This window comes from Panthera onca, chromosome A2 (genome assembly GCF_046562875.1).
Source record: "Panthera onca isolate mPanOnc1 chromosome A2, mPanOnc1 haplotype 2, whole genome shotgun sequence".
Taxonomy (NCBI): domain Eukaryota; kingdom Metazoa; phylum Chordata; class Mammalia; order Carnivora; family Felidae; genus Panthera; species Panthera onca.
The window spans coordinates 165,608,491-165,634,591 of NC_138340.1; the positions used below are offsets into that span (position 1 = coordinate 165,608,491).

Sequence of the window (26,101 nt, forward strand, 5' to 3'; positions counted from 1 at the left end):
GAGTAGTGTGGTGCACAGAGTACTCAGTCCTTAGGAGCCGCTGTAACAAAAAGACCACAGGGCAGGTGGCTTGCAAACGGCCAGAATTTATTTCTCCCAGTTCCGAAGGCCGCAAGTCCAAGATGAAGCGCGTTCAGTGTCTGCTGGGAGCCCACCGCCTGGCTCCCAGACGGTGGTCTTCCTGCTGTGTCTTCATATGGCAAGAGCGGAGAGGGAGCGCTCAGAATCCTTTCATAAGGTCGCTGACGCCAGTCACGGGGACCCCACCCTCCTGACCTTGTCCCCTCCCAAACACTCCGCCTGCCACCGCCATCATGTTGGAGTTAGATATTAACATACAAGTTGTGTTCTTGGGGGGACCCAATAGTCAGTCTACAGCACGTATGGGATCTAGGTTTCCTGAGCCCTAAGCTAGGCTTGCGTACCCTGTGAGCCACGCCGACTAGGTTAATCAACACAAGGAATCAAGGAGTCCTGAGGTTGAAATGTAATAGTTGGAGAACATAGAACGCTTGGTAGAGTGTCCAGATGGAGAAGGTGCTGGAAAATAAATGAGGTGTGATCATTGAAATTTATCCTGATCGTGACAGTGTCGCTCATTAGTGAGTCCCGCATGGGCAGCGGTGCGGTGCCTGGAAAAAGTACAGATAGAAGGTGAAACTGACAAACGTGTGTGATGTTGGCAATGCACTGTTCCAGGCCTTCCGGAGAATTAGCGTATGTTGCTGTAGCCAAATTTACTCACAGAAAACGGATCACATCTTAATTGGTCAACATGTTCTTTCAGTTCTGCCCTGAGAAGCAACTTTAATTTTATTTTCTCGCCCCCATCACTTTACATCTGGCGCTTCTTACGTTTTGCTTGAGTGCTCCAAAAGCTTCCTGGCCTGGAGTCTCCATCCTAGGTCATTTTCCACATTCTGAAAAGAAACCTTTCTAACTGTAAATCTGCTCAGGACATCTTATCGCCACAGTTTTTTTTTTTTTCAGTTGTCTGCAGGGGGAGTCTGGACCCTTGGTGAACGGCACCCTTCCCGCTCCGTGACTCTCACACATGCTGCACGCCAGCGCACTGAACTGCTTACAACCCATCAAGAGACATTTTTGTGCGTCACTACCCTTCCTCCGTGCCAGGTCTTTGTCACCAGCCCAGTCTTCTTACAAAATCCTTTCTAGAACCACAGATCCCCTGCTCCTGCCGGACACCCTTGCCTCCACGTCCATCTGGATATTCTGTTGATCTCTCTGTCTTCCATGAGCCTCAGAGTCCTTCAAAGCCAGGGGTTGTGATTTTTCTTCCCCCAGTGTCTACACAGGACCTAGCATATAGTGATGCGCAATAAATGTCTGGGAATTAAGTGAGAGACAAAAAAAATGGTGCCCAACCAGGGATCTAGTAACAGTTTCTTGTTTTTTCCCCCATATGTTTCTTTACTTATTTTGAGAGAGAGAGAGAGACAGAGAGCACAAGCAGGGGTGGGGCAGAGAGAGGGAGAGAGGGAGAGAGAGAATCCCAAGACAGGCTCTGAGCCATCAGCACAGAGCCCAACGTGGGGCTCGATCTCAAAACTGTGCAATCGTGACCTGAGCCGAAACCAAGAGTCAGATGCTCAACCAGCTGAGCCTCCCAGGCGCCCCAACAATCTCCTGTTTTTAAGTGAAGCCAAAACTCAGCGAGTGGGAAATAGTGCTGGGCTTGAGGACCTGAACCAGTTTGCAGTCATTTCCCCCAGAGACCTCCTGTATGAGTACCACCTCCCCCACCCCACCCCCAGAGTGATAGGATCACCGAGATGCAGACTCACCTCGGGAGCCTCGGGCGTTCATCTGTATTGGCACCTTTGACCTGCCCCTCACTGCCCCCAAACACTGGGTTGCAGAGTAGCCTGGCCTTGAGAGGAGGCCTCCGACTTTGCGTAAATTCTAAATTACGGACCAGAGCTGGGACGTTGCCACAAACCAAGGCCATTCCGGGATCCAGCTGCTCCAGGCATAAGAGCTTGCTTTCTTCTTTCCTGTTCCCCGCTGTGCTCCACACTTGCTCATCCTTTATGCTTCCTACCTCTCCTTGGGCTAGGCATCCTAGCAGCTTCACAGCAGCTGTGTCGCTATAGCCTGGGCTCTGTCCGCTCCCCATCCTCCAGCTTCGGGCTGACCCCTCACCGCTAGCAGACCCTTGATTCTTCTGAGTTCAGGTCGCTGAAAGGGAAAATCGGATTGGCCTGACTCACCCCTTGCTGTGGAATTGATGGCCACAGATTGGCTGGCTGTTGACGGGATCACAGATTCAGTCCGGTCACCCACGCCATGGTATTCCTGCCTCAGCCTAAGAGGGATACCCATCCAGAACCAACCTAGTGATGGACGGTGAGGTGTTCTCAACGAGAACGTAAACGCTCCACGAAAGGAGACATACTCCAACCTTCATACTCCAGTATCAGCGGATGCGTTGACCCCATCCCTTTTCAGAGGCCCGGCAAAATTCTATACACGCTGGGAGACCATACTTCATCTGAGGGGCAAGGAGCATTTCTGAAAGCTGTGGAAGAGGGTAAAGGAGGAAGTAGCCCTGAATCCAAAAGTTATTGTCCTGAATTTCTTCAAGTTCCTGGTAGGGCAGGTGTGTTAATTTGATCCACTGATGGAATATCAGTACAAAGTTCACGGAGAGACTAGGGTTGTCTTATGTCTTATATCAGCTGTATCCGTTATAGTGGGAAGGATCCCAACCATTCAAAGGATGAAAACATAATTATGATTTTGAAGCCTTGATGAAGAAAATACATCAAAATTGGATGCTTTGTGGTCCCCCCTACAAATTTTACCATATCCATTGTGGTTTTTTCTGCCCATTACCCTACTCAGGATGGGCTTTGAGAAATCATCAGTCATGTTGTAGGGTTGGTCTTCCATCCATCTGAGATGTGACTGAAACCGGACTCCTGTCCTGTTTATGATCCTTCCAAGGACAGTCTTTCTTTGCCTGTATTCATCTGAGTGCCTTTGTAGGAGACACATTCAATCGTGGCTGCGAATTCGTTTCGGGTGTGCTTTTTTCTATCGCATGAAGACCCTGTTGTGGTGTATTTTATAAATGGACGTGTTGAAAATGGGGAGTTACTGAGTGTTATATCCGCCTAGGAGCCGCTCTGGCCTCAGCTTCCAAAGGCTTTCTGGAGAAGCAAGGGTGTGGTGTGTTCTCAGGAAGGAGAGAAACGTGTCGGAATGGTGCACACACACAATTTCTCTTTAGACTTTTCACGGAATTTAGAGCGGTATCTTTGTAATATTTCACCAAAGTTTCATAAAATAATGATACCCCTACAAAGAGTTCGATCTACTTGGGTTGTTTTTTTTTTTAATTTTATTCTGCTCTATTAATGCTGGTTGACACAGGAAGTGGTAGAATAAGTTAATTTCATCTTAGGACGGCTACTGTCTTCATCTGGCCGCTTTGGGTTTTCCACCAAGGTATCTTTTCCGTTTCTCATGGGGGTTGGTGGCGATCTGACTTCCCCTTCCATACCTTATCTATTACTTCACATAGATGTTTTTATTGTTATTTGATAGTGTTAGAAGGTGGGGGAAGGACAGTAAAGTATCCCCCGGACTGGGAAGGCACTTTGAGACTGGAAAACGAAGGGGGCCAGTCTGTAGCGTTTACGCAGAGTTTTGTTCGGGCGAACTTACTGATGGGGGGCGGGGGGGGGGGGGGTCCACGGTGACTGCATGCTTCCTCTCCACAAGTCCAGGTTGTGTAGAGTGAGGGCACGTGAGGAAGGGTGCAGTCACTGTCATGAGATCAGAGGGTTCACAGGCACCTGTCAGCTGACCTGTAATCATGTCCTGTGGTACCACCCGTGTGTCAGGAAAAGGAAAGATGTGTTCTCTCTATCGGATTCACGGGGGCCCAGAACAGGTCTCCCTCCCCGCCCCCCATCCTGGCCTTGGTGAGCATTTCTAAGGTGCATTTGTGAACCTCCGAGGGGCCCGAGCGCATGACCCCAAGAGAGGTCATCGAGTGAACATGAACAGGATGGAGGCCGGGACGGGTGGGACCTGCCAGTGCTCTCTCACACAGGCTGGGCCCTGATTCTTAAGGACTTTCACGTAGCTCTAATTTTTAGCAAAAGAGACTCTTAAAAAAGACATAATAAGGCACATGCAGCCTTTTATGCCTGTCTGGTGAATTGATGAAACATATCTTCCTCGCGTGTTTCCTCTTTGATTTCTGAAATGTCAGAAGTTTTCCTCTCTTTAGTGGCCAGTGGCCCGGCTTTTCATGCTGCCTTCTTGAAAGGCGGCCGTCCGCAGGGTGGACTCCGTGGGCCCCGTGTTTGAAGTCGCACAGCTCCATCCAATGAGACGCAACTCTGGCCAAGGAGAGGGAGGCAGAGGCGCTCTGGCCGGATGTAGAACACGGGTGGGATGGGCACGGAGCCCCGACTTCTAGAAGGCTCTCCTTGCAGCTCCTGCATCTCAGCGGCATGTGGGAGGATTCCTCGGGCTGGTCAGTCCTTCCTGCACTCTCTCCTTGGTTTGCCCTGTGCTCCCCGGGCAGCCTCCATGCCTGGTTTCCATCTCGTGTTTCCAACCCTCCGTTACTCCTACTGTGACCACATTGTCCCGTTAAGGCTCCACTCTGAGTGCACACGTCTGTCTACACTTCTTTGTCCGTAATGAGTTCCGGAAATGAATGACCTGGTTCTGACCTCTCTCGGTGCATCGTGCAGAGAGAGACTCTGGTCCCCCTGATTTTGGTCGAGGTGCTGCTCAGCTTTCACACACGTTCTGTCCCCAACACACTCATTATTCTGCCATCTTCTGTGTGCTGAGCACTGAGAATTCAGGGAGGAACAGACTTGACCTCCCAGAGCTCTCAGTCTGGCAATGAGACGAACCGTTTATTGAGAGCGAACTCTGTCCATTGGTTTGAGTTTATCTGATTTCATTCTGACAGCGTTCTACAAGCCACCGACTACCGTGTCCTTTTCACAGCTGGAATCTGGAATCAGTGGCTTGCACAAAGCCAGCAAATGAACAGATGTGGGATTCACACACACAATTCTGGCCTCAAAGCCGTCCCTTAAACTGATAGCGGAACGTCACATTGCCTTGGCCCTGCCGAGGAGAAACTCACGGTGGGGCTGGGCATGCCAGGGAAGCGGACGGTGACTCTATGAGGCAGCAAGGGGTGTACACAGACATGGGACATGGAATGTGTGTGATGGGAGAGCAGTGGGGCAAAGGACAGAGTCCACGGGGAGGTAGGGGGTGGCATTTGAGCCTGGCGTTTAAGGAGAGGAGGGTGAGGGGTAGAGCTGGCACCCGTGCCCGGGTAGAGGATGTGGTTTCTTTGTCCTTTGTTAATGTCCTTGCTTTGATGATGCCTTCCGAGAGAAAGCACCAGGTGTCTTAGCTTGCCATTGTTGACATGTCTCTCCAATTTTATGTGGCCCACTTGAATGTCACTGACACTCATCCCCAAAGTCAACTCAGAGGTGTTTCTGCAAAGTGTTGGACAACAGGGATTTCATTGGCTCATCCTTTTCTGGAAACCTTCTGCACGGATCTCCTAATTTATTTATTTAGTGTTGGAAATGAAGCACGAGCCCTGAAAGGTCTGGGGAGCGGGGACATTTTTACATCAGACAAGTTCTCCCATTCCTCCCAAAGAGCCAGGCCCAGGCCAGAAGGCAGGGAGGTGAGCAGAGGTTCCGGGAAACCAGGCAGGATGTGAAACCCACACCAGGATCATCCAGGGGCCTCCTTTGGGTATCTCTTTCCGGAAACAACACTGAAGACAGTGTGCGGGCAGAAATACCTGAGTGGCCATATGTTCCCCCAGCAACACGATAGCTTGTTCCACAGCTGGCGCCAGACTAGGGCTGCGTGAACAGCCCCAGAAATTTCAGCGGGGGTCATTAGAAACCATAAACAAGGCATCTGTCGAGCCGCCGTTGCCAAGGTCATCCTGGCACACGAGGTGCCTGAGAAGACGCAGGCCGTGCTGAGCGTCACCGGCCAGCGCGTGTGGCCCACCTGCCCGGTTCCAGAGCGCCCTGGCTCTGCGGCTGAGTTTATTTATTTATTTTTTTCAACGTTTTTTATTTATTTTGGGGACAGAGAGAGACAGAGCATGAACGGGGGAGGGGCAGAGAGAGAGGGAGACACAGAATCGGAAACAGGCTCCAGGCTCCGAGCCATCAGCCCAGAGCCCGACGCGGGGCACGAACCCACGGACTCGAGATCGTGACCTGAGCTGAAGTCGGACGCTTAACCGACTGCGCCACCCAGGCGCCCCTGCGGCTGAGTTTAAAGCCGTGGGATGGTTCAGGGGAGACGTGACGGGCAAGGCAACTTGAATGAAATTAAGCTACTTTGGGATGAAACATGGAAAGTTTAAAGCAGAGTTTCCCAAACATCACACCCTGAGTGCATTGTTGAACTGAGGCTGCACCTATAAGGGTGAGGAAAGGAAGGGGCAGGGGAGGGAAGAGACGGAAAAGAAACGTGCCATCTTGGAGAAAAACAAAGCCTATAGGTTGAAAGGATTTAGAGAACAATATGATACATAATAAGTAAGTTATGTGCATTTAAAGAAAGTAAATAAATGAGAGCCAGGGTGTGGACATAAATGTGAGCTGGTTTAAAAGCCCTTTCGCATTATAGTGGTTTTCAGAAACTGGATGGCCAACCTTGGAACATCTACCTGGACTCACAGCGTGGAACCTTCCAGCTGGCAGGTAGCTTCGGGAACACGTAATTTGGAGAGGGTGGTGCTCCTGCCTGGCGGGGAGGCTCCGGTGTGGGCTCACCCCGGGCGCAGTAATCAGATCACGGTCCGTGTGGCCTTGGCCAAACGGTCCTTCCCCTGCAGCCAGGCTCCTTACCTGTCGTTAAGGAATGAAGGCACCATTGTGAGGGTCACATCCCATGGTACAGGTGGCCACGCAGGGTGACAGAGCATTTTGTTTGGACTTGCTGCATCTTGTTCACAGGTGAGGGGACTGAGAGGTGCGGAGGGAAGTTTGTGGCACGTTTTCATCTGCGGGTCAAGCAAAACCCACCCTCTTTCTTCCTTCTTCCTTCTTTTCCTTTTCTCCATGCTTCCTCCCCCCCCCTTTCTGCCTCCCTTCAACCCTTTCTTTTTCCCAACTGAGCTTGTCATCTACTCTCTTCCCTCCCTGCCATCAGCAAGCATTGATTTTGTTTGATGGGCAACTCGTAGTTTGTATGTGTTTTTGCAAAACACATGTTTTGTAGGAACACATTTTTTATTTGTTATAAGGTTTTGGTTTATTTATACATGCATACATCTGTTTTGTGTACATCTATGTTTATGTAAATATATACTCACACATGTATGTCTACATGTGTAAATATGGATATTTCTGACTTTTTTGCCTTAAGCGCTGCATTTACCATCCACCCGTGCGACTCTGTGTACACACATTATCTTGCTTCTGATCACTGCTTAGCATTGCCTGCAGTGCATCCAGTAAATTCTACATCGCCCCTCACACAGAGTCGGACACCTCTACTCCCTGCTGCCTTTCTCCTTGTACTTCCTAAGGCAGGACCAAAAGGCATTTATCTGCTACAAGTTTCCCTCTCCTGTGAGGCCATGAAGACAGATTTCCTGACTTAGCACATAATAATTTCTCAGTAAACACAGAGCTGTTGACTTCCCAGGCAGCTGGAGACAGTGGCCTCAGTCCCCAGGAAGAGCGCTTAGCATGACCTTATCTTGTAAAGGTTTGTGATCAGCGAGGGGAGCGTCTTTTAGGGAGAAAAGAAGTGAAGATCATTCAGATATGATATGAGGTTATCACTGGACTCTTTGGACTCCGCCACCTTATTAATTTATCCAAACAAATATTTTTGAGCACTTACCGTAAGCGATGGTGGTAAGGATTTGGCAGACCACTTGAATGCTTTCAGCATTCCTCACGTGCATAGGAGATTCCTGCGTCTGGGGCACCGAACCCTGTCCCGTGAAAGTGTTGTGCATCTGGGGAGGGTGCTGTAGGATGTGCACCGGGGGTGTGGTGGGGATAGTCGGCTCCACAACACAGGAGATGGGCTCTGACGGGCCGGTGGGCGGTGAGCTGAGGCTACCAGTGAAACACGTTAGGCTTCTCCTATCCTCTTTCCTTTCTGGGGGTTGTGGAGCTGGTCTGCTTTGATCCCAGAAGGTTTTTTCCTGTTGAATTTGGGATTCTGAATGGATCCACATACCTTTAGTTGACGTGCAACAGAGTTACTGCGGGCCGGGGATCAACAAACTTTTTCTGCAGAGGACCAGATAGTAAGTATTACACTTTACCGGCCACATGGCCTCCGTCACGGGTGTCCGTTCTGCCACTGTGTCGTAAGAACAGCTGCTAGTATGGAAGCAAATGGGCACAGCTGCATTCCAATAAAACTGTACTTAAAGCACAGGAAGTGGACTGCATCAGGCCCACGGGCCATAGCATGCGGGCCCCGATTTAGAGGCTCACCCATTTGCTACCTCTAGTACCCATCTTTCCTATGTCGGATGAGACAGATCCGTAAGTGTTCCTTCCTTATTGCATTGGCTGTAATTCTATGGGGACACTCTTAGCGCAACTATTAGGAGGAAAACAGAGAAGACAGAAGAGGAATTTGTACTGTGTTGACTTGAATTCAGAACACCTAAAGTAACAGTGACTTACACAAGAGAGAAGTCCATTTGTCTTTCCTGTATATGAGTTTTGGAGGTAAGCAGCCAGGGACGCTATGGCTGTTCCTTCTCACAAGGTCCTTGGGTCTCTAGGCGCCTTCCCAAGGGTTTATCCTACCAATGGTCTCGATCTCACGGCTCAAGACTGTGGGAAGCATCCCAGGTAGAAAGGTGGGAAAGGGAAGGAAGAGAAGAGTAAATTGAGAATATTAAGATACTACTATCTATCACTTCTACTTATGGCCTGTCACCGTTAATTTTATGTACCAATGTGACTGGGTCATGGGACGCCGTTTTTGGTCAAACTAGGTATCGCTATGGTTTTTGTTTTCTTTCCTTTTTTTTTTTTTTTAATTGGTTTTGTTTTTGTTTTTCTGAATGTGATTAACATTTAAAGCAGTAGACTTTGAGTAAAGCAGATTACCCTCCATGATGTGGGTGGGCCTTATCCAATCAGTTGAAGTCATTAAGAAAAAGACAGACCTCCCCCGAGGAAGAGGGAATTCTACCTCCAGATGGCCTTTGACTCAGGCTGCTCTTCCCTGGGTTTCCAGCCGTTGGCCTGTTCTGCAAACTTCAGATTTGCAAGCCCCCACATCGAGTGAGCCAGTTCCTTAATACATAAATAATGTAAATATTATTTATATTATTATTAATATATTAATTATATATAAATAATACAAATATATGTTTTATATAATATATAATATATATAAACCCTATTGGTCTTTTTGTCTAGAGAAACCCAGAACCCAGTCTTTAGGAAACTTACCCACATTCTCCTTCTCCTTGGTAATGCTCAGTATTTACTTTTTATTTATTTACCTTCAAATTGCTTCTTTGGATCTCAGCCTGGCTCTCCAGGGAATCTTGCCTTGCTGCCCGTATTTTTTATTTTCAGGGAACTGTAAGTTAGAAGTAGCTTCTCTTGCAGATGGTTAATGCTGCAAAGTTCAAAATCTTCCCAGATTCTAAAGACATCCTGATCCCTACCTTACAGCAGCGTGTAGGCCAGTGCGTCTGTTCCAGTGGGTGGGTTTGCCGTCCACACATAGTAGAGGCTCGGTAAAGCCTTGCAGATCCGATGTTCTTGACGCAAAGCTGTTGTGGCTGATGGGCTCTGGGCCAAGGCGAGTGGAAATCCGAGGAGCGGGAGCTCACATCAAGCTGCAGGGGATCCGGGCCTGCGAGTCTGCAAACAAACTTAAGTAGCCGAGCCTGTGCCGGCGCCCCAGCCGGACACACCCGGGGCGGGGAGAGGAGGAGGCGAAATCGGCGTGTGCCCGCGTGAAGCAGCCTGTCTCCAGATGCACCTGCAAAGGGCTGATCGGGCTCGGGTCCGTTCGGTGACGCTGATTGCAGACACGAGAGATTTCCAACAGCTCCGGGCAGCAGGGTGGGTGGGCACGGAGGGAGTAACATGGCAGGACCGGCAGCTGGTCGAGTCCCCGTTGGCTGCCAGGCCTGGCGTGTGCTCCGCCAGGCTCCAGGGAAGAGTCGGCTTGGCCGAGAACAGGCGCCGGCCTAGTCCTTGCTGGGTGCAGCCTGACCTCCCAAAGCCCGAGATCCTCCTCCTAAGCTCTTGCGTGGCTTGAAGTGGGATCTTTCTCGACACCAAAGGGGGGGGGGAGTCGCCCGGAGTAAGGCCTTAGCAAGACCCATTTAGCGACTCAGCAGGAGCTGGGGCGATCAGAAGCCTTCCTCTCCTTTGGAGAGTTTTGGGAAGCCGCTCCTGCCCGAGCACTCGGCAGGTGTTTGAAGAGGCGCAGGGAGCGTGCGCGCGTGCCCGCGGTATGCATGCGCAGCAACGGGCTTTGATCGCACAGAACTGGATCTAAATGCCAACCCTGCCACGTACTGCTGCCTACATGATTTGGGAGGAACGTAGTAATCATTTGAAGCCTCCATTTCCTCATACGTAAAAAGGGAGCTAATAGTGTTACAATCGTGTCCCCCTCCATCCGTGTGTTCATCCCTAACAGGCAGGACCTCAGAACGTGTTTGGAGGTGGGGTCTTTGAAGAGGTGAGCAAGGTACAGTGGGGTCACTGGGTGGGCCTGAAGCCAATCTGACTCGTGTCCTTATAAGAAGAGGAGATTTGGACACAGACACACACACAGAGGGACCACGTGAGGGCACGGGCCAAAGGGTCATCTATAAGCCAAGGAGGGAGGCCTCAGGAGGAACCAATGCCTTGATCTTGGACTTCTGGCTTCCAGAAATGAGAGAATAAATCTCTGCTGTGGAAGCCCTCCATCCATTGTGCTCTGTTGTGGTCCTAGCAAACTAAAGCAGAGATTTTTTAAGGGTTAATGAAGAAGATTATATATATATATATATATAAAATTCTCAGGGTCATTCCTGGCACATAGACTATTTACATATTTTTTTTACATTTATTTATTTTTGAGAGACAGGGAGAGACAGAGCACAAGCGGAGGAGGGGCTCAGAGAGAGGGAGACACAGAATCCGAAGCAGGCTCCAGGCTCCGAGCTGTCAGCACAGAGCCCGGGGCAGGGCTCGAACTCACAAACCATGGATCATGACCTGAGCCGAAGTCAGACACTCAACCGACTGAGCCACCCAGGCGCCCCTAGACTATTTAAACGTTTTCAATAGTCTATTCAGGCATTCAAGGCAGTGCAGTATGGGGGTCCCGAACCTGAACTGCCGAGGTTCATATTCTGGCTTGGTTCCTTGCTCTCTGGGTAACCGTGGGTTTCAGATTTCAATTCTCGAAATCTCAATTTCCTTTTATAAAGTAGGGGAAGCAGGGGTTCCCCTGCTTGGGGGACATACCGCGTTCAGCACAGTACCACGTGCTGCTGTCGTCGTTAGCGGGGGCAGGTAAGCACTGTCCCCTTGCTGAGTATGTATGACCTCAAGTAAACCTTCATCGAGGAAAGCACAGGGGAGGAGTGTGGAGGATGTGGTTTTGGGGGGCGCCCCTGTTCCTGCTTGAGTCACCCTGACTCTTCTCCGAGGTGTCCTTTCCACAGTCTCTAGAATTTGGAAGCCATGGTATTTATTCCTGGCGCTTTCCAGAAATGTGTCTGTAAATTCCTTATGTTGAGGGGTGGGGTCTGCACCCCGCCCCCATATTCACTGGTTGATAGCTTTCTCTCTGACAGAGCAGTTTATTTTAATTTATTTTTTAATATTTTTAATGTTTATTTATTTTTGAGAGAGAGAGAGAGACAGAGCATGAGCAGGGGAGGGGCAGAGAGAGAGGGAGACACAGAATTGGAAGCAGGACCCAGGCTCCGAGCTGTCAGCACAGAGCCGGATGCGGGGCTCCAGTTCACGAACCGTGAGATCATGACTTGAGCAGAGGCTGGATGCTTAACCGATGGACCCACCCAGGCACCCCTCTGAGGGAGGAGTTTAGAAGGCAGCTCTGATAATGCACAGGAGAATCTGGTTGGATTCCCCCTGGAGATGGCTCCCCAGATCTGGAGTGAGACGCACCCACTTGCAGCTGAAGGATTAACGTGGGCACCACGGTGCTTGTGCTCCGGAGGGATAATGATGAATGTTTAAATGGTGATAAAATGCAGCCCTTCCTCTCTGGTTTTAAGATTGCTCTTGTGATAAGAACATTTAACAGGAGATCGACTCCTAACAGACTGAGTGAGCCGTGCAGGGTTGTCCTCTACGGGCCCGATGTCGTATGCTCCTCTCCGGAACTTCTCCGTCGCTCCTAACGGACGTTTCATCCACATCCGCTCCTGTTTCCCTGCCTCGGGCCTGGCCATCACCATCCTCTCCTCTGCTCCCAGGAGTTGGACCGTTTGGCATCTCCTCTAAGTGGGATCACGCAGTATTTCTCCTGCGTGGCTCACTCAAGAGGAAGGCCGTCCAGGTTCATCCGTGTTGTCGCGTTTGCTTGGCGGGAGAACCCGACCTTTCTCTTTTAAAAGCAGTCAAGTCGAGTGTGCAGAAAAGTCAGCCACCTGGGGGACGTGGCGCCAGAAAATCCACAAAAAGGGTCTGAGTGGCACAGCCTGGCCTGGCCTGGCCGTCGACTGGTGATTCTCAGACTTTTCTACCCGGTGGCTCCTGAGAACAGGGGTGATGAACGGGGGTCGTGGTGGGTGGGAGGGCTGGCCAGGCGAGCGCTCACGTGACCTCACGATCTGAAGTCAGCAGGAGACCCCTTTCGGGGATCAGGTATAATCTCGCAAACGTGGGGGAACTGTCGTTACAGCCACATTCATTTTAGATGTAGGGTAATACGGAAGGTCTTGGCTGAGAAGTGCAAAGGAAACACCCGAGGGGCCTCCCGCCCTTCCCTACCACCAGCACCCAGCACCCCGGGCTACCACCTCTCCTGCTGGTGGTCCTGGCCTCCCGGGGTTAGCCACAGCTCCTCTCAGATGCTGGGGTAGGATTTGAGCCCCCTCAGGAGTTTCATTCGGGAGGAAACAGGAGGACAGACCAGCCCTGAGGTACTCGGGAATAAGACCGAGATAGTGCCCGGGGTATTTTGCAGCCGAGGCCTCTGTGGTCCAGGCCTGGCCAGTCGCTTCCCTGGCCCCCGAGTCCCCCGGGTCCCTGTGGTCCAGGCACGTGGCGGGTAACGTGGGTAGCGGCTGCTCGCCTCACTGTACAGCCCTTCTTCCTGGGTCTTCGTGGCTGGGGTCCCAAGGGCGGGTTTGCAGTGACTCCCTGAGGCCTAGGGGTGTGACCGTGCGGGGCCATCCATGGATGAGCCTGGGGCCGTATGAAGATCCCCCTGAGAGTCTGCGTGGCTTGGCACAATCCTCGCGGCCGGGAGTGGTAGTAACTCGCGTGCAGACCCCCGGTAGTGGGGCCACACAGAGGAGGACGCCACGGATCCACAACTTTGCTGCTCCCACCCTGGAGACACCCTGTCCCGTGGGGAGGCCTGAAGCAAAAGCTTTTTTTTTTTTTTTTTTTTTAATTTATTCTCGGACAAACCACGCAAACTGCAGCTGCCTAGCTCGATGTCTTAGAATCGATGCCAAGCAAACACTTCCCCCAGAACGAAGTTCAGGCTGTGGCAGAGGTGGCCAGGCAACTCCGCCGTGATCTAGATTTATCCGTCATCTGTGAAGAAGGACCCAGTGCATCGGATCTTGCAAGTGTGTTTGCTTTTGTAAAATGACTCGTGGTCAGGGGCACTGGGAAGGACCCGAACAAGGGAAAGCCTGCCATTTTACAGCTTTTCAAGGGAAACGGATCTACTCTGCCTTTCTCTCTGGAAGGAAGGATGTGCGGCCAGCCAGAAGGACTTTCTTCTTGGGTGTGTTTGTTGGTGCCGTCTGGAGGGGTGGCTTCCCCGTGCCATGGGGGCCTGCGGCAGCCTGAAGCTAGGAGTTAGGAAGTGTTCACAGAGGGCACTGTTCACACACACAAGGGCAGCAGAAGGCCCCCGTGCACCGAGTCGGTCTGTGTTTCTGGAAGGCCAGGAGGCACTCCCCCCTGCAAACTAGTGGCTAATCAAGCTTTACTCAGAGCTCGTCAGCTCTGCACACCTTGTGTCTCTCCTCTCCCAGCCAACTCGTCCCTCCCCTCCCCGGGGGTAGGGGTCAGGGGGCTGCAGCAGCAGGACCCACAGTCAGTGCTCCTAGAAACCAGGCAGGGCCAACACCATGGCCATCTCTGTCCTGCCTTCTCCTTGAGCTCAGGACTCAGCAGGGAGCCTTGCTCCTATAAGGTCACCCCAGATGCTTTTTTTCCTTTTTTTTTTTTTTTCTTTTAACTGACAGACACCCTTGAGGTTCTGGTTGATTTTCAAAGAGAAACAGGAGACTAAGTAAAAAGGAGAAACCTAGGAAGTTTTCTGACCGTGAAGGAAAATGAAGGCCCCCCCTTTCCACATCTAGCATTCTAGCAGAACCCACTGGGCAAACAGAAAAGATGCCACTCCTTGGAGCCCACTGCCCATCTGCCTCCTCAAACGCGCCGGGCACTTGGCACAAAGGAGAGACAAAGACCTTCTCCCTCGTGCCCTCTCCGTGCCCCCCCTCCCCCGTCAGGGTGTGACCTGCCTGTCTGGGAGCACTGCTGTCTGGGCACAGGCTCGGCCACCCCCAGGCCTGGCAGTGAGCGCGGTGACAGTGCCCGGGGCCAGGGCATCGCGCCCCCGCCTGGGTCCCCCTCCCCAGCCCCTTCTTGCCACCCTGACGCCCCTTTACCCCTGGGGCCCCCTCTCCAGTTTCCTTGCCCCTCTCCTCCCGGGGCCCCCCCTCCCCACCCCCTAAGCTCCCTCTCCAGTCTACTCGCCCCGCTCCTCCCGGGGCTCCCTTCCTCCCTCTCCCACCCTGCGCCCCCTCCCCAGTCTCCCTCTCCTCCCCAGAGCTCCCTTCTTCCCTCCCCCCACCGCGCCCCCTCCCCGCCCCATCTCCCTCCCCGGCGCCCCTCCCCACCCCTGCCGCCCCCTCTCCAATCTACTCACCCGGCTCCTCCCCGGGCTCCCCTCCCCCCGCCCCCCTCCCCAGTCTCCCCCTTCCTCCCCCGGAGCCCCCTCCTCCCGGCGCTCTCGGTCCCGGCCCCCTCCCCGCCCCCAGGCCCCCTCCCCGCCCCCAGGCCCCCTCCCCAGCCGAGCCGTGGCGGAGCATGCGCCGTGAGCCGCGGGAGGCGGGAGGCGGGCGGGAGCAGCGCGCATCACTCGGGTCCCCTTCCTGCACCGCGCCGCCACTTGCCGGTTGCTAAGCAGTTACCATTGTTTCTGTGGCGATTGCGGAGGCTGTTGCTAATTGGAGAAGCCCCGCTGAGCCGCAGCATCTCCCCTGTTCGGATCCGCTCTCTGCTCCTTGCATTTAAAGAGAAAACTAGGCTGGTCTACCCACTCGCCCTCCCCCACCCGCCCCAAAATAGCCGTGTGGTTTCGGAAGCATGGACTAAATCACACCCCTCCCCGCCGATTGGACTCTGGTGGCTCGGAACTCGCCGTCAGATCGCACCTGCCCCTGTGCCGGTGTGCGCCCTGGACGGGGGACCATGACTACAGCCAAGGAGACCAATGCTTCAGGGAAATCCGTGCAGCAGCAGGAACAGGTAATGCTGCTTTCTGGAGTGTGCGTGCGCGGGAGGGGGGGGAACCTGTGCTTCTTGAATGAGCTTATATTGGAGATGACCGCCCTCACCTGAGCAAGAGGCTGGAGGTGAAGCCAGCGCCGAGTGAGCCTTGCTGGGGTCTGCCTCCCCGGCTCCTGAGTGCTATTTTTGAAAGATCCCCGGCTCTATCAATAATGCACAGCCACAGGGAGCAAGCATCTGGCGGCTTAAACTTGATGCCCGGGGACCTTTGGACAAAGGCCTGTCTCCTGCACAGCTGCCTAATTATGCATTTGTCAGTGGTCACTACTTTGTAATGGGGGGGGGTGGTGGATGGAGGTGAGACCCCCCCCCCCCCAAATTTCAGTTTATTCTGACCCTCCAGCAGGACTTTGGTTTGGTTCTATCACAAGTCAAAAGAGGACAGAGGAGCTCGGTTTAAAGGACTTTTCTTTTGAGACCTGTGTCCCTTTTCCTCCTTAAGTATTTCTTGAAGGGAGTGAGCAGATTGCTGTTCATCCTGGGCATGTAGAGAGTGCAGCCTGTGCCCGCTAGGGAGGCTGAAGGATGCCCAGCTGGGACCAAGTGGGACCCCCAGGTGAGAAGGAGCAGGGCTCCCAGTGCTGGCCAAGGATGGCCAGGAATGCACTGGTGTCCCCATATGGCAGAGGATGGCCACTCCCCCTGCCCTGAAGAGGCTCGCCATCTGCAGAGGCTCCCGGTCTCCGGAGTAAAGGGGAACCTGCACGCTGTGTCTTGCCACTCATGTAGATACTGCAACTCCCTTCTCGAAGATCGTGAGGGCTCTTATCTTTTAATCACTGCTTAGTTCTCCTCAGGCAGATCATTAAAATAGATCCTGGGAGACACCAGTAGATCCACAGAGCAGTTTGCTCAAGCTTGGTAAGTCAACAGCATAAGCTGATTTCCCGTATTTATTTTAGGGGTGTTGTTAGCTCCTGCTTGCTAGGATTGGGGCCAAGGAAGGAGACCCCACTAGAGTTCAGGAAAGCAGAGAGCCTCTTTGGGGACAGTGTGTGATAGTCTCATCATGGACTATTCAGAGGCGGTATGGAGATAACTTCGGATCTATATTTTTGGGGTTGTTTCCTCAAAACCCATGTTTTGATTTAAAAAAAAAAGAGAGACCACCTCAGTAGTGGTATCATCATCATTACCGTCATCTGGAGAACTTAAACACGATTTTATTTCTTCTGGGAAGAAGACTGTGTAAATCCCAAAGTGTAAGAAGCACGTTCGGTGGGAGAGCTCCTGTGAAGGTTAATGATCACTGTAGCATGAACGCCAGGAGGTTCACACCAACCCAACCAGCCCCTCCTCCTTTTGAGTCATTCTACACAATATTTGTTCCAGAAAGAAGTCTGTCCACCCTCAATTAGCATCCCGTGACTAACTGGGCTTCCTTTGATTACCGCGTTCCTCACTAGGCATAAACCAAATGTGCCCTGGGCGTGCAGGCTCCAGAGAGGACTTGGGTAGCCTTTCTGACCATGGGACTGTGGTAATAATTACGGAGAAAGCACATTGCTCCTAGGGCTGAGCCCAAAGGCGGGCTCTCAGAAGCCCTGTCTGTGTTACGTGGAAGAAGGCATGTGCGCCTGTACAATGTCACTCTCATTTTCCCTAATACCTCCACATGTCGGGAGAGTGGAAATAGTTAATTGGGGTGCGGGTTTTGGAGGGTGGGCAAGGTCTTGTTTGATTTTGTGCCTTTTGACCATTGGAAACCCCCCATCCTTGTACCTGGGGCCATGGTGGAAGCCGTGGTTGGGCAGAGTGCTGAGGACAGAGGCGGCTGTGACCGCAGGGAGCGGTCAGGAGGTCCCCCTCCATTCTCGGTGGCATCTTCTTGACCCTCAGAAGGACACAGTGCCCACCCTGTGAGGCAGAACACATTGAGGGTCAGCGGCAGGACCAGGGTGGGAGAAGTAAGACAGGACGGAGAAAAGATCTCATGTCTAAAATTAATGCACCTTTAGGGGACGTTGGCTTAAATCTTACCAAACTGCTCAAAACACAAAGAGGTAAATAAAATCCTTAGTCATGAAGACTATTTCCTCTTCCCCCACTGTTTGTCAATTTTTAAAAGACATTTAAACTCTATTCTGTGTGCTCAGACTGCAGAGCTCTGGATGAGTTCTCCCATTCTTTATTGAGGGGATAGCCCCATCCCCAGGTGGCTGGGGGTTAATAGGGAGGCCCGGACAGACAGACAACATTTTTTACAAGGCAGAGAAAGAGAAATGGATGCTGGTTTGTGGTTTGGTTTGCTTTGGGTTTTAGGTTGGGAGTCGTTTAATTGTCCTGCCAAACTTTGGGGCCCTGACACCTTACCTCTTATATTGGGAGGCATTCATCTGAGGATTTGGGTTTTCTATAGCCTGATATTTATGTCCTATACTCTTTAAAATTCGGTTAGGGGCACCTGGGTGGCTCTGTCGGTTAAGCTCCTGACTTTGGTTCAGGTCACGATCTCGCAGTTCATGAGTTCGAGCCCCACGTTGGGCTACATGCTGACAGCTCAGAGCCTGGAGCCTGCGTCGGATTCTGTGTCTCCCTGTCTCTCTGCCCCTCCCCTGCTCGCACTCTGTCTTTCAAAAATAATAAACATTGAAAAATAATAATAGAATAAAATTTTGTTATTACAATAGACTAATAGTTCTTAGACTAACAGAGGTATGGTACAGTGTCTTACCTGCCTTGGTAGTCAGAAGCCAGGCATGTGGGTGGCAGCAGGAAATGACTTTGTATGCTGAGGGTAAGTAGAAATTAATGAACGATAAATCTAGGAGAAGATATGAAACCAAATGATTTGACCTATTCATTAGAGATTGCCATTTCCCTCCTTCCCTTTTCTTGCTAAAATATGTACTAAGAGTAGAGGAATGTGTGGAGTTGTTTTTTTAAGATGCTGTGTAAACACATTGGAATAAAATGGAGAATAGACTTCTAGAAGACCATTTCCCGTTCTCTTTGGATATGCCAGTATTTATTTTTGAATAAAGTATTAACAGTCTAGAGGTGTTTGGAAACAAAATATTCAGAAAGCTGAATGAGCTGACTTCACCCTTTGGCTCAGAAGCCAATCAGATGGTAGAGGCTTCTCGGTAAAACCCAAAGCCACGCTGGCCAGCGTTCTGCCATAGCACGTGCCCAGAGCGAAACCTCACAGGTGAGGTAGAGAAAGCGGAGGCTGATTTGGCTACAATTTACTGTATTCTCTCAAACGAACTAAATCCTTCCTTAGAGAACCAAATTAAGGAATTTTTTCCCCTTAAGTAAAAGCACAAATTTATTGTAAAGTATACTGTCTTCATTTCAAATGACTTAATATTGAAAGGCAGTGATCAGTAATACTGCTGAGAGTAAGAAAAGACAGAAAGATTAATTCTCCATGCTTCCAGTGAACCAGGAAACATTTTCGCTGAAAATATTGAGCAGGGGTACGTTTTTAGTGGCAGATTCGGTATCTGTGTTGTGTGTGGATATGACTGCACGCAAGTGCACACACACACACACACACACACTGCCGGCCTCACGTGCCACAAGGTCACAGATTTGGAAAAGACCTCAGGAATGCACCCCATGATCAGGCCCACCTGTTGGGCTCAGGAATCTCACAAATAAATGAGAATATGCCTTTCCTTAAAAGACCCCCAAAACACCCCTTTTCACACGGAGATATTCTGCGTTCTCTTGGCGACTTGGATCTTAGGCTCTGTGTTAACTTGCATCACTTTTGTGTCTTCTGGAGACCTGGAAACCAGCTGTCTCATAACACTAACTGGGTAACAGCTATTTTTTCGTTGTTTTTCACGTTTCTCTGAGCTGCACAAGCCCATATGTATGGCCCTGATGTGTCTATTCTCCTATTAAATTAGGAGCCCCAGGACCCAGTGTTGATTGAGAGGTTAAATTATTTATCTAGACATTTGTAATAACAATGCCACTGTGAGAGTTTTTGGAAATGAATGAAATTTTATAAACAACACCTTCTGTGACGCGGCGTTAAAATGCACAGAGCTGGGAATTCTGCGAGAGGACAGACTTGCCCAGGGGCACACAGACAACGATGACCCAGGAGCCGGACTTCTAACGTCTTCTGCCTGGTGCTCTTTGCATTGGATCCTGGTGTTTATCTCAGTAGTAAAATCAGATACTGAAACGGAGGAACTGGCTTTGGCCATCACAAGAATTTTTTATGAAACTCTGTTAAAGGAACAGTCAGTACGAAACATCTGTAGAGAAGGTAAATCGGAAAGAAATAGTAAAAGGAAACCCAGAAAAACAAGATTCAGTATTAGGGAGTACGAACGTGACTTACTTCCGAGGTGGTCCTTTCACGACTCAAAAAATGACAATGGATGTGGCAGTCCTACTGGCGTAAGTTAAATGCTCTTCTGCTCATGCTCTAAGTCACTTAAGACACTCTGGATAAAGAGGACACTGGAAGGAACAGGACAGGAGCAGGGACAGTAGATTCTTAAGATTGTGTAGAAATACATCTAGGACTCTGAAGAAAGAGAGAAACAGTCTGGCCGCCCGTTGGGTGGATGGGTGAAGGGGAGAACTCAGAAGTCCTGGGCATCCTAGAGGGAGTGTGTGCAGAACAGGATGTATAGGGATCTCCAGGTGGGTCCTGGCGAGGAGGGGGAGTGGCCAGGTGCGGGTGGGGGGGGGGGGTGAAGCAGTGAAGTCTTTGTGCAGAGGAAAGAGGGCTGGTAGGTGCTGTTCTTAGAGGAGACTCAGGACTCGGGACACTGAGTCTCATCGCCGGAGAGAACAGGATCGCAAAGAAGCAGTGACTAGCTTGGAGCCATAATCTGTCGTGCTTGGGCGTCTATGGGCATTTCCCATCTCCTGAGATGCAAGTTACATGATGTATTAAAACAAGTCAGGGGCACCTGGGTGGCTCCGTTGGTTATGCCTCCGACTGCGACTCAGGTCATGATCTTGCGGTCCGTGAGTTCGAGCCCCGCGTTGGGCTGTGTGCTGACAACTCAGAGCCTGGAGCCTGTTTCGGATTCTGTGTCTCCTTCTCTCTCTGCCCCTCCCCCGCTCACACTCTGTCTCTCCAAAATGAATAAATGTTTAAAAAAATTTTTTAAAAGAAGTCAATAAGCTAGTGTCACTCAAGAGGCCTAGTGAAAACCCAAACAATCCCAGATCGGCTGTATGCAAAGCCCAAATTCAAAACAAACAGAATGCAGCTGACATTTCTCTCTGAAAAAGGCTTTCCCTGGCAGTAAACACATTTTATTATGTGATACATTGCATTGAACTTAGTCCCTCCCGAGTTAACCATGGAATGCTTAGCCAAGACCTTCAAACGCTCCCTGGAGAAAATCTGGGGAATTTTGAGGGTGGGAGGTTGCTTCCCATGAACTTTCACCAGAACACCGTCAGCTCCAGGATGCCAGTCACTGATAGTCACGAACAGTTACCATGTGTCTGTCTCAGCGGGATTGTGGCATTATTATCCTTTATGGAGATGAGCTGCGCCTGTGTTTGGCATTAATTGATTTGGTTTCGTGATGGACATCTTTCACCCGCTCTCGTGAGCAAGGGCAGAAGGAGTCCGTTTATCCAGACTGAAAGTTCAGGGAAAGACTCAAATTTGCGGAGGAAGCGAGTCTCTATAAGCGTGTGGAGATGGACGGTTGTTTGAAGCCCTTGCTTTAAAAAGGTGTTACGTGGGGGCGCCTTGGTGGCTCAGTCCGTTGAGCATCTGACTTCAGCTCAGTTCATGATCTCACAGTTCGTGGGTTCAAGCCCCACGTCGGGCTCTGTGCTGTCAGTGCAAAGCCTGCTTTGGATCCTCTGTCCCCGTCTCTCTGCTCCTCCCCCACTTGCTCGCTCTCTCTCCCAAAAATAAACATTAACAACAACAACAAAAAAAGCAAAAGGTGTTGCGTGGAGATCATGTATTCTTGGTTCAGAGGTCGTTTGGAAAGCTAAAGTGTTTTTATTTCAGGTTCCAGGTCTTGTTGCCTTGTGGCCTCAAAGCATAGGAGTGGGAACCACATCGGTGGGGTGGGGTTGAACCCTAATCCTTGGTTGGTGTCATTCTGCAGGAGGCTGACATTCTTATCTCCTTCCTGCCTTGGCTGGTGTGTGTCCCTTGAAGTGGGGACGTAAAGGAAAGGAGGGGGCGGGAGGATCCAGGAAAAGTAGCCCAGGTGACGTGATCCGATCCCGATTCCGAGTCCTCCTTTTTCCTCCATCACCTTCTTCATGCCCTGTCCCGCGTGGGCCTCGACAGCTACTGGCACCTGCAACAGGCCATTGTTTGCTCAGAGTTGACTCTGCTAGAACCTTCATATGTGCCGATCCCCCTGGCCCTCGCTAAACGACTGGGGCAAAACCCAATCCCTATGAACAGTATAAGCCTGTCTGTGCAATGCGTTACTCGCCTTAAGAGCATCCGTAACCTGAACAATGGCCACCGGTAATGAAACCCAAAGGGATTGTTAATGGTTGGAATTTCGGGCCCAAAGTCTAGGACAGCCAGTGGAACAACAGCAAAAACAAAACAAATACACGGTTTACTCATAGTCATTAATGACAAACTAAGTAGCGGTCATGGGGAGGACAGTCTTGGCACCCTTGGAATTACTGACACGTTGCACACATACCTGCAGTACCGGTTCTCACTGCATTTATATAAGAGCTGGCCTTGTATCAGGCAAGTCCCAAATAGCAATCCCTGTTGCTGCTTCTGGCTTCCGATCCTAGGAGGATTTTGTGGCATTGGAGTAGAAAGAAATGTGCAGCAGTCCCTTCGTAGGACAAACTGCCATCATCGCAGACTGCGCTTGGTAGGGGCCCCCATCCCTGTTTCACAGTGGTGGCTGGGACGCCATAGGACCCAGAGTGCAGTCCCCCACCGATGGCTTTGCAGAGCACATTAGTGATAGAATCAAGTCTTGATAATAGAATTTGCCGTGACAATTTATATATTGTCCCCTTACTCGTATCTGATCAGTGTTTTAGGAGATTTAACGTCCCCTGCCAGAACTCAAGAAAAACTGCTTCCCTACATCTGAAACTGCTGGAAACTGTGAGCATCATCTCCAGCTGCTAAGTTGTTAATTTGGAACACAGGCTTCTAAAAACTGTCCGTGGGCGCGGCTGGGTGTGTGGAGTGGGGGAGACCGACCAGAAGGCACCGACAGAATCTGCTGAATAAAATGGGGAAACTGGTGGTTGGGAGGGGGTGCTCTTTCAAAACATTTTAAAAGGTCAAAGTCTGTTTTCCAGCTTGCTCCTAGGATTCTTGTTGAATGTAATGGGGATTCATGGTCTGGGAACGATAGATTCAACCCTTTAAATAGGTTACCCACAGCAAGATGAACATCACGAGCAAGAATGCGAAACATTTTCTCTGTAGAGATTAATATTCAGCAGAGATCCCCTTGCGTGGTGGTGCCGTATGTTTTAAAATTAATGAAAGGATGTACTTCTGTATTTTGAAGAGGCAAGTTTTATTCTCCGCGGTAGAACATTTGAGGGGTTGTTACAGTGTTCACTCAGGGGATGCTAGAATTATGACACTCCTCACCTATCCTAAATCAGGTCTCTGGATGGGAGAGGGCAGGACACTTATTTTTAAATGTTAATAGCCCATCTTATACCCCATCCCTTTATTAGACAGATGTTGGATCAGAGGAAGATTTTTCTTTTGATGAATGGGTGATACGGAAGAGGGGAGGCCAGAGGAGAACAGGGAGCCAGCTGGGATGGCTTAAGGTTGGGACAGCAGAGGGGTTCCCGGGACCCGTGGGAGCCTGGAGATGATTCTGGAAAGCAGGAAACACTTATAGGCAAGGGTTTCAGAGTATGATGGCATGGAAAGTACTACAGTGGAAAGCAGCAGAGGATGAGTGAAATTCTGGAAGAAAGGAGAGAAATTTGAACTTACAACAGATTTCTCCTTAAAAGAAGAGGATTTGGGGCATATAGGAAACTGGAAGAATGGCTTGGACATAAAAATTATACATTGTGAGTGTCATTACTTAATCTGGGTGTGCCCTGATGGACTAAAAAGGGTACTGGAAGCTTCTGGTTTTCAAAGAGTTTAAAAGGGTTTGGGATGTCCTGGGTAAAATTCAAGTTTACTTAGAAGCAACAGGTACTTTAAGGCATTAAGGCACACACACACACATGTAGGTAGTAACATGTGTGTATATAAATGTGGTATTTCTTCACGTAGCCTGAGAAATTCTTGAAAAGACTTGAGACAGTTAGAATACTTGGCTCTGATCGTTGAAAAGCAAAATAAACACTCCATTCCCCCCCCCCCCCCGAAATCCACATCATATAGGGTACACAGGTAAAGAATGATATTAATAAGAGAACTTTGTAGACAAAAGACTGTTCTGTCATTAAAAATAAGAAAGCCTTAATGCTTCAGATTTTTCTCAATGCATTTTATCAACTCCCTGCTCCTTAGGAGGGTGAGGTGGGCACCTTCCCTCCTTGCCAAAGCTCTCTTTTCTGGAAAGTGGGAGAACAGTGTGCTTTGGTGTAGATGCCCCTGACTCTTACCCAGCTCTTCCTCCTGCTAGATGAAGGACCTTGAGCACATCTGGGTGATGCCACATCTGGGATTAAGGCCCGTGACACTGGTGTTTTGAAGAAAACATTCAAGCACAAAATACTATTCTTGGCATGGAGATTTCAAACCACTGTTTAGTGAGGACTTAACCACGTGTGTTCACATAACAACGATGTTTGAGTGGGTCTTGTTTGCAGCATTTGGTGAGGGTTTGTATGTCCATTCTAAGATGGGTTGGTCTATAAAATCATAAAGTGTTCCACTTTTAAGCATTTTACAGACCCTCTCGCCCCATGATTTTTGGACTTTTGTTTTAGTAAGAGAAACCTTTTCCCCAAAGGAAACAAGCCAAGTCCGACACAGGAAGGAGGTGAAAGCACTTCCCTAGTGTCCCCGACATGTCAGCAGAGCACCCCTCCCCTTCTCCAGCAGGGTGGAGCACAGCTTACAAACCAGGTATCTAATTCACAGTCTGATTTTACAAGGGAGGAAATAAGGCTGAGAGAGGGTGAGTGAATTAGCCAAAATCACACAGCTAGCAATTGCAGAATCAGAACAGAACCATTTCAGGGTTGCCTGGGTGGCTCAGGTGGTTAAGCATCCAACTTCGGCTCCGGTCATGATCTCACGGTTCGTGGGTTCGAGCCCCACATCGGGCTCTGTGCTGACAGCTCGGAGCCTGGAGCCTGCTTCAGATTCTGTGTCTTGCCTCTCTCTGCCCCTCTCCCCCCCTCAAAAATAAATAAACGTTAAAAAAATTTAAAAACAAAGAACAGAACCACTTCCCCTTTCCCCCCTGTTTTTTGGATCCAAATCAGGAAATTTCAGGTGAGACATGGTACAAATAATATACTAAGAAGATTAACACAAAAACTGATATTAACTGGAAACTGCAAAGGAAACAAAGTAAGCATTATAAAGCAGGGTTTTTAAAAAATTATTATTTTGAGAGAGATGTGGGGAGTGGCAGAGAGAGGGAGAGAGAATCCCAAGTGGGCTCCCTCAGGTCCGCGTTGTCAGCACAGAGCCCAACACGTGGCTGGATCCCACGAACCGAACCATAAAATCATGACCTGAGCCGAAATCAAGAGTCTTATGCTTAACCAACTGAACCACCCAGGCACCCCCATAAAGTAAGCATTATAGATGCAGATTAAAACGACCTTGTCCAGAGATCAGTTGAGAAAAGGCATAGATATACTTAAGGCAGTCCTTTGTCTTCATGTCTTATGGATAGATGTAGCTATTCTTTTTATTGCACTGTCCCTGGAGGCATTAGGGTTTTCATAGCAACTTTTCATATTTAATTAGTTATTTAATGAGTTGCTTTTGAAATGAGGAAAAAATGAGGCTATAACAAATGTTTTTCTCCTGATTTTTAAAAAGTAAGCAACGCTTCGTAAATTCTACGTGCTTTGGAAGAAGGCAGTAGGTAATTTTCAATCTCATCTTACACTTGAATAACTTCAAAGGCAGTAGTTATACAACAGGTGTGGAAAGACAGCAGGAAAAGAGAGAGCAGACCCAGCCTGTCACCTGTACATATTGGGGGCTTGGCCCCACGGGAGTTGGATGTTGAAACATCTGGAAGTTGTATGAGTTCATAAGCTCAAACTGAGCCAATAGCATGAGTATCATTATCCTTGGATTACAGATCCCTTTTGAGGATCTGATGACAGCTACGGATGTGCTCGCCAGAAAAAGTCCAATAACCTCTTGGTTCCATGAAGCCTATAGACGCCGTCATATCTGTCTGTAAACCCCCGGTGGGTGTCCCCTCAGTGTGGCCTTC

At 50.0% G+C, this 26,101-nt stretch overlaps 1 protein-coding gene across 4 annotated transcripts in view; it reads left to right on the top strand.

Moving 5' to 3' along the window:
• Positions 1–26,101, top strand: part of DPP6 (dipeptidyl peptidase like 6) — an 856,594-nt gene that overhangs the window by 350,136 nt on the left and 480,357 nt on the right. Inside the window, exon 1 of one of the 4 annotated variants that reach the window (XM_078437167.2) lies at positions 15,337–15,731. The exons of the other annotated variants lie outside the window; for them this stretch is intronic. Coding sequence (XP_078293293.2) covers positions 15,675–15,731 — 57 coding nt within the window. The 5' untranslated portion in view covers positions 15,337–15,674. Of the gene's footprint in view, positions 1–15,336; positions 15,732–26,101 lie in introns of those variants that run through there. 4 annotated transcript variants of the gene reach the window in all.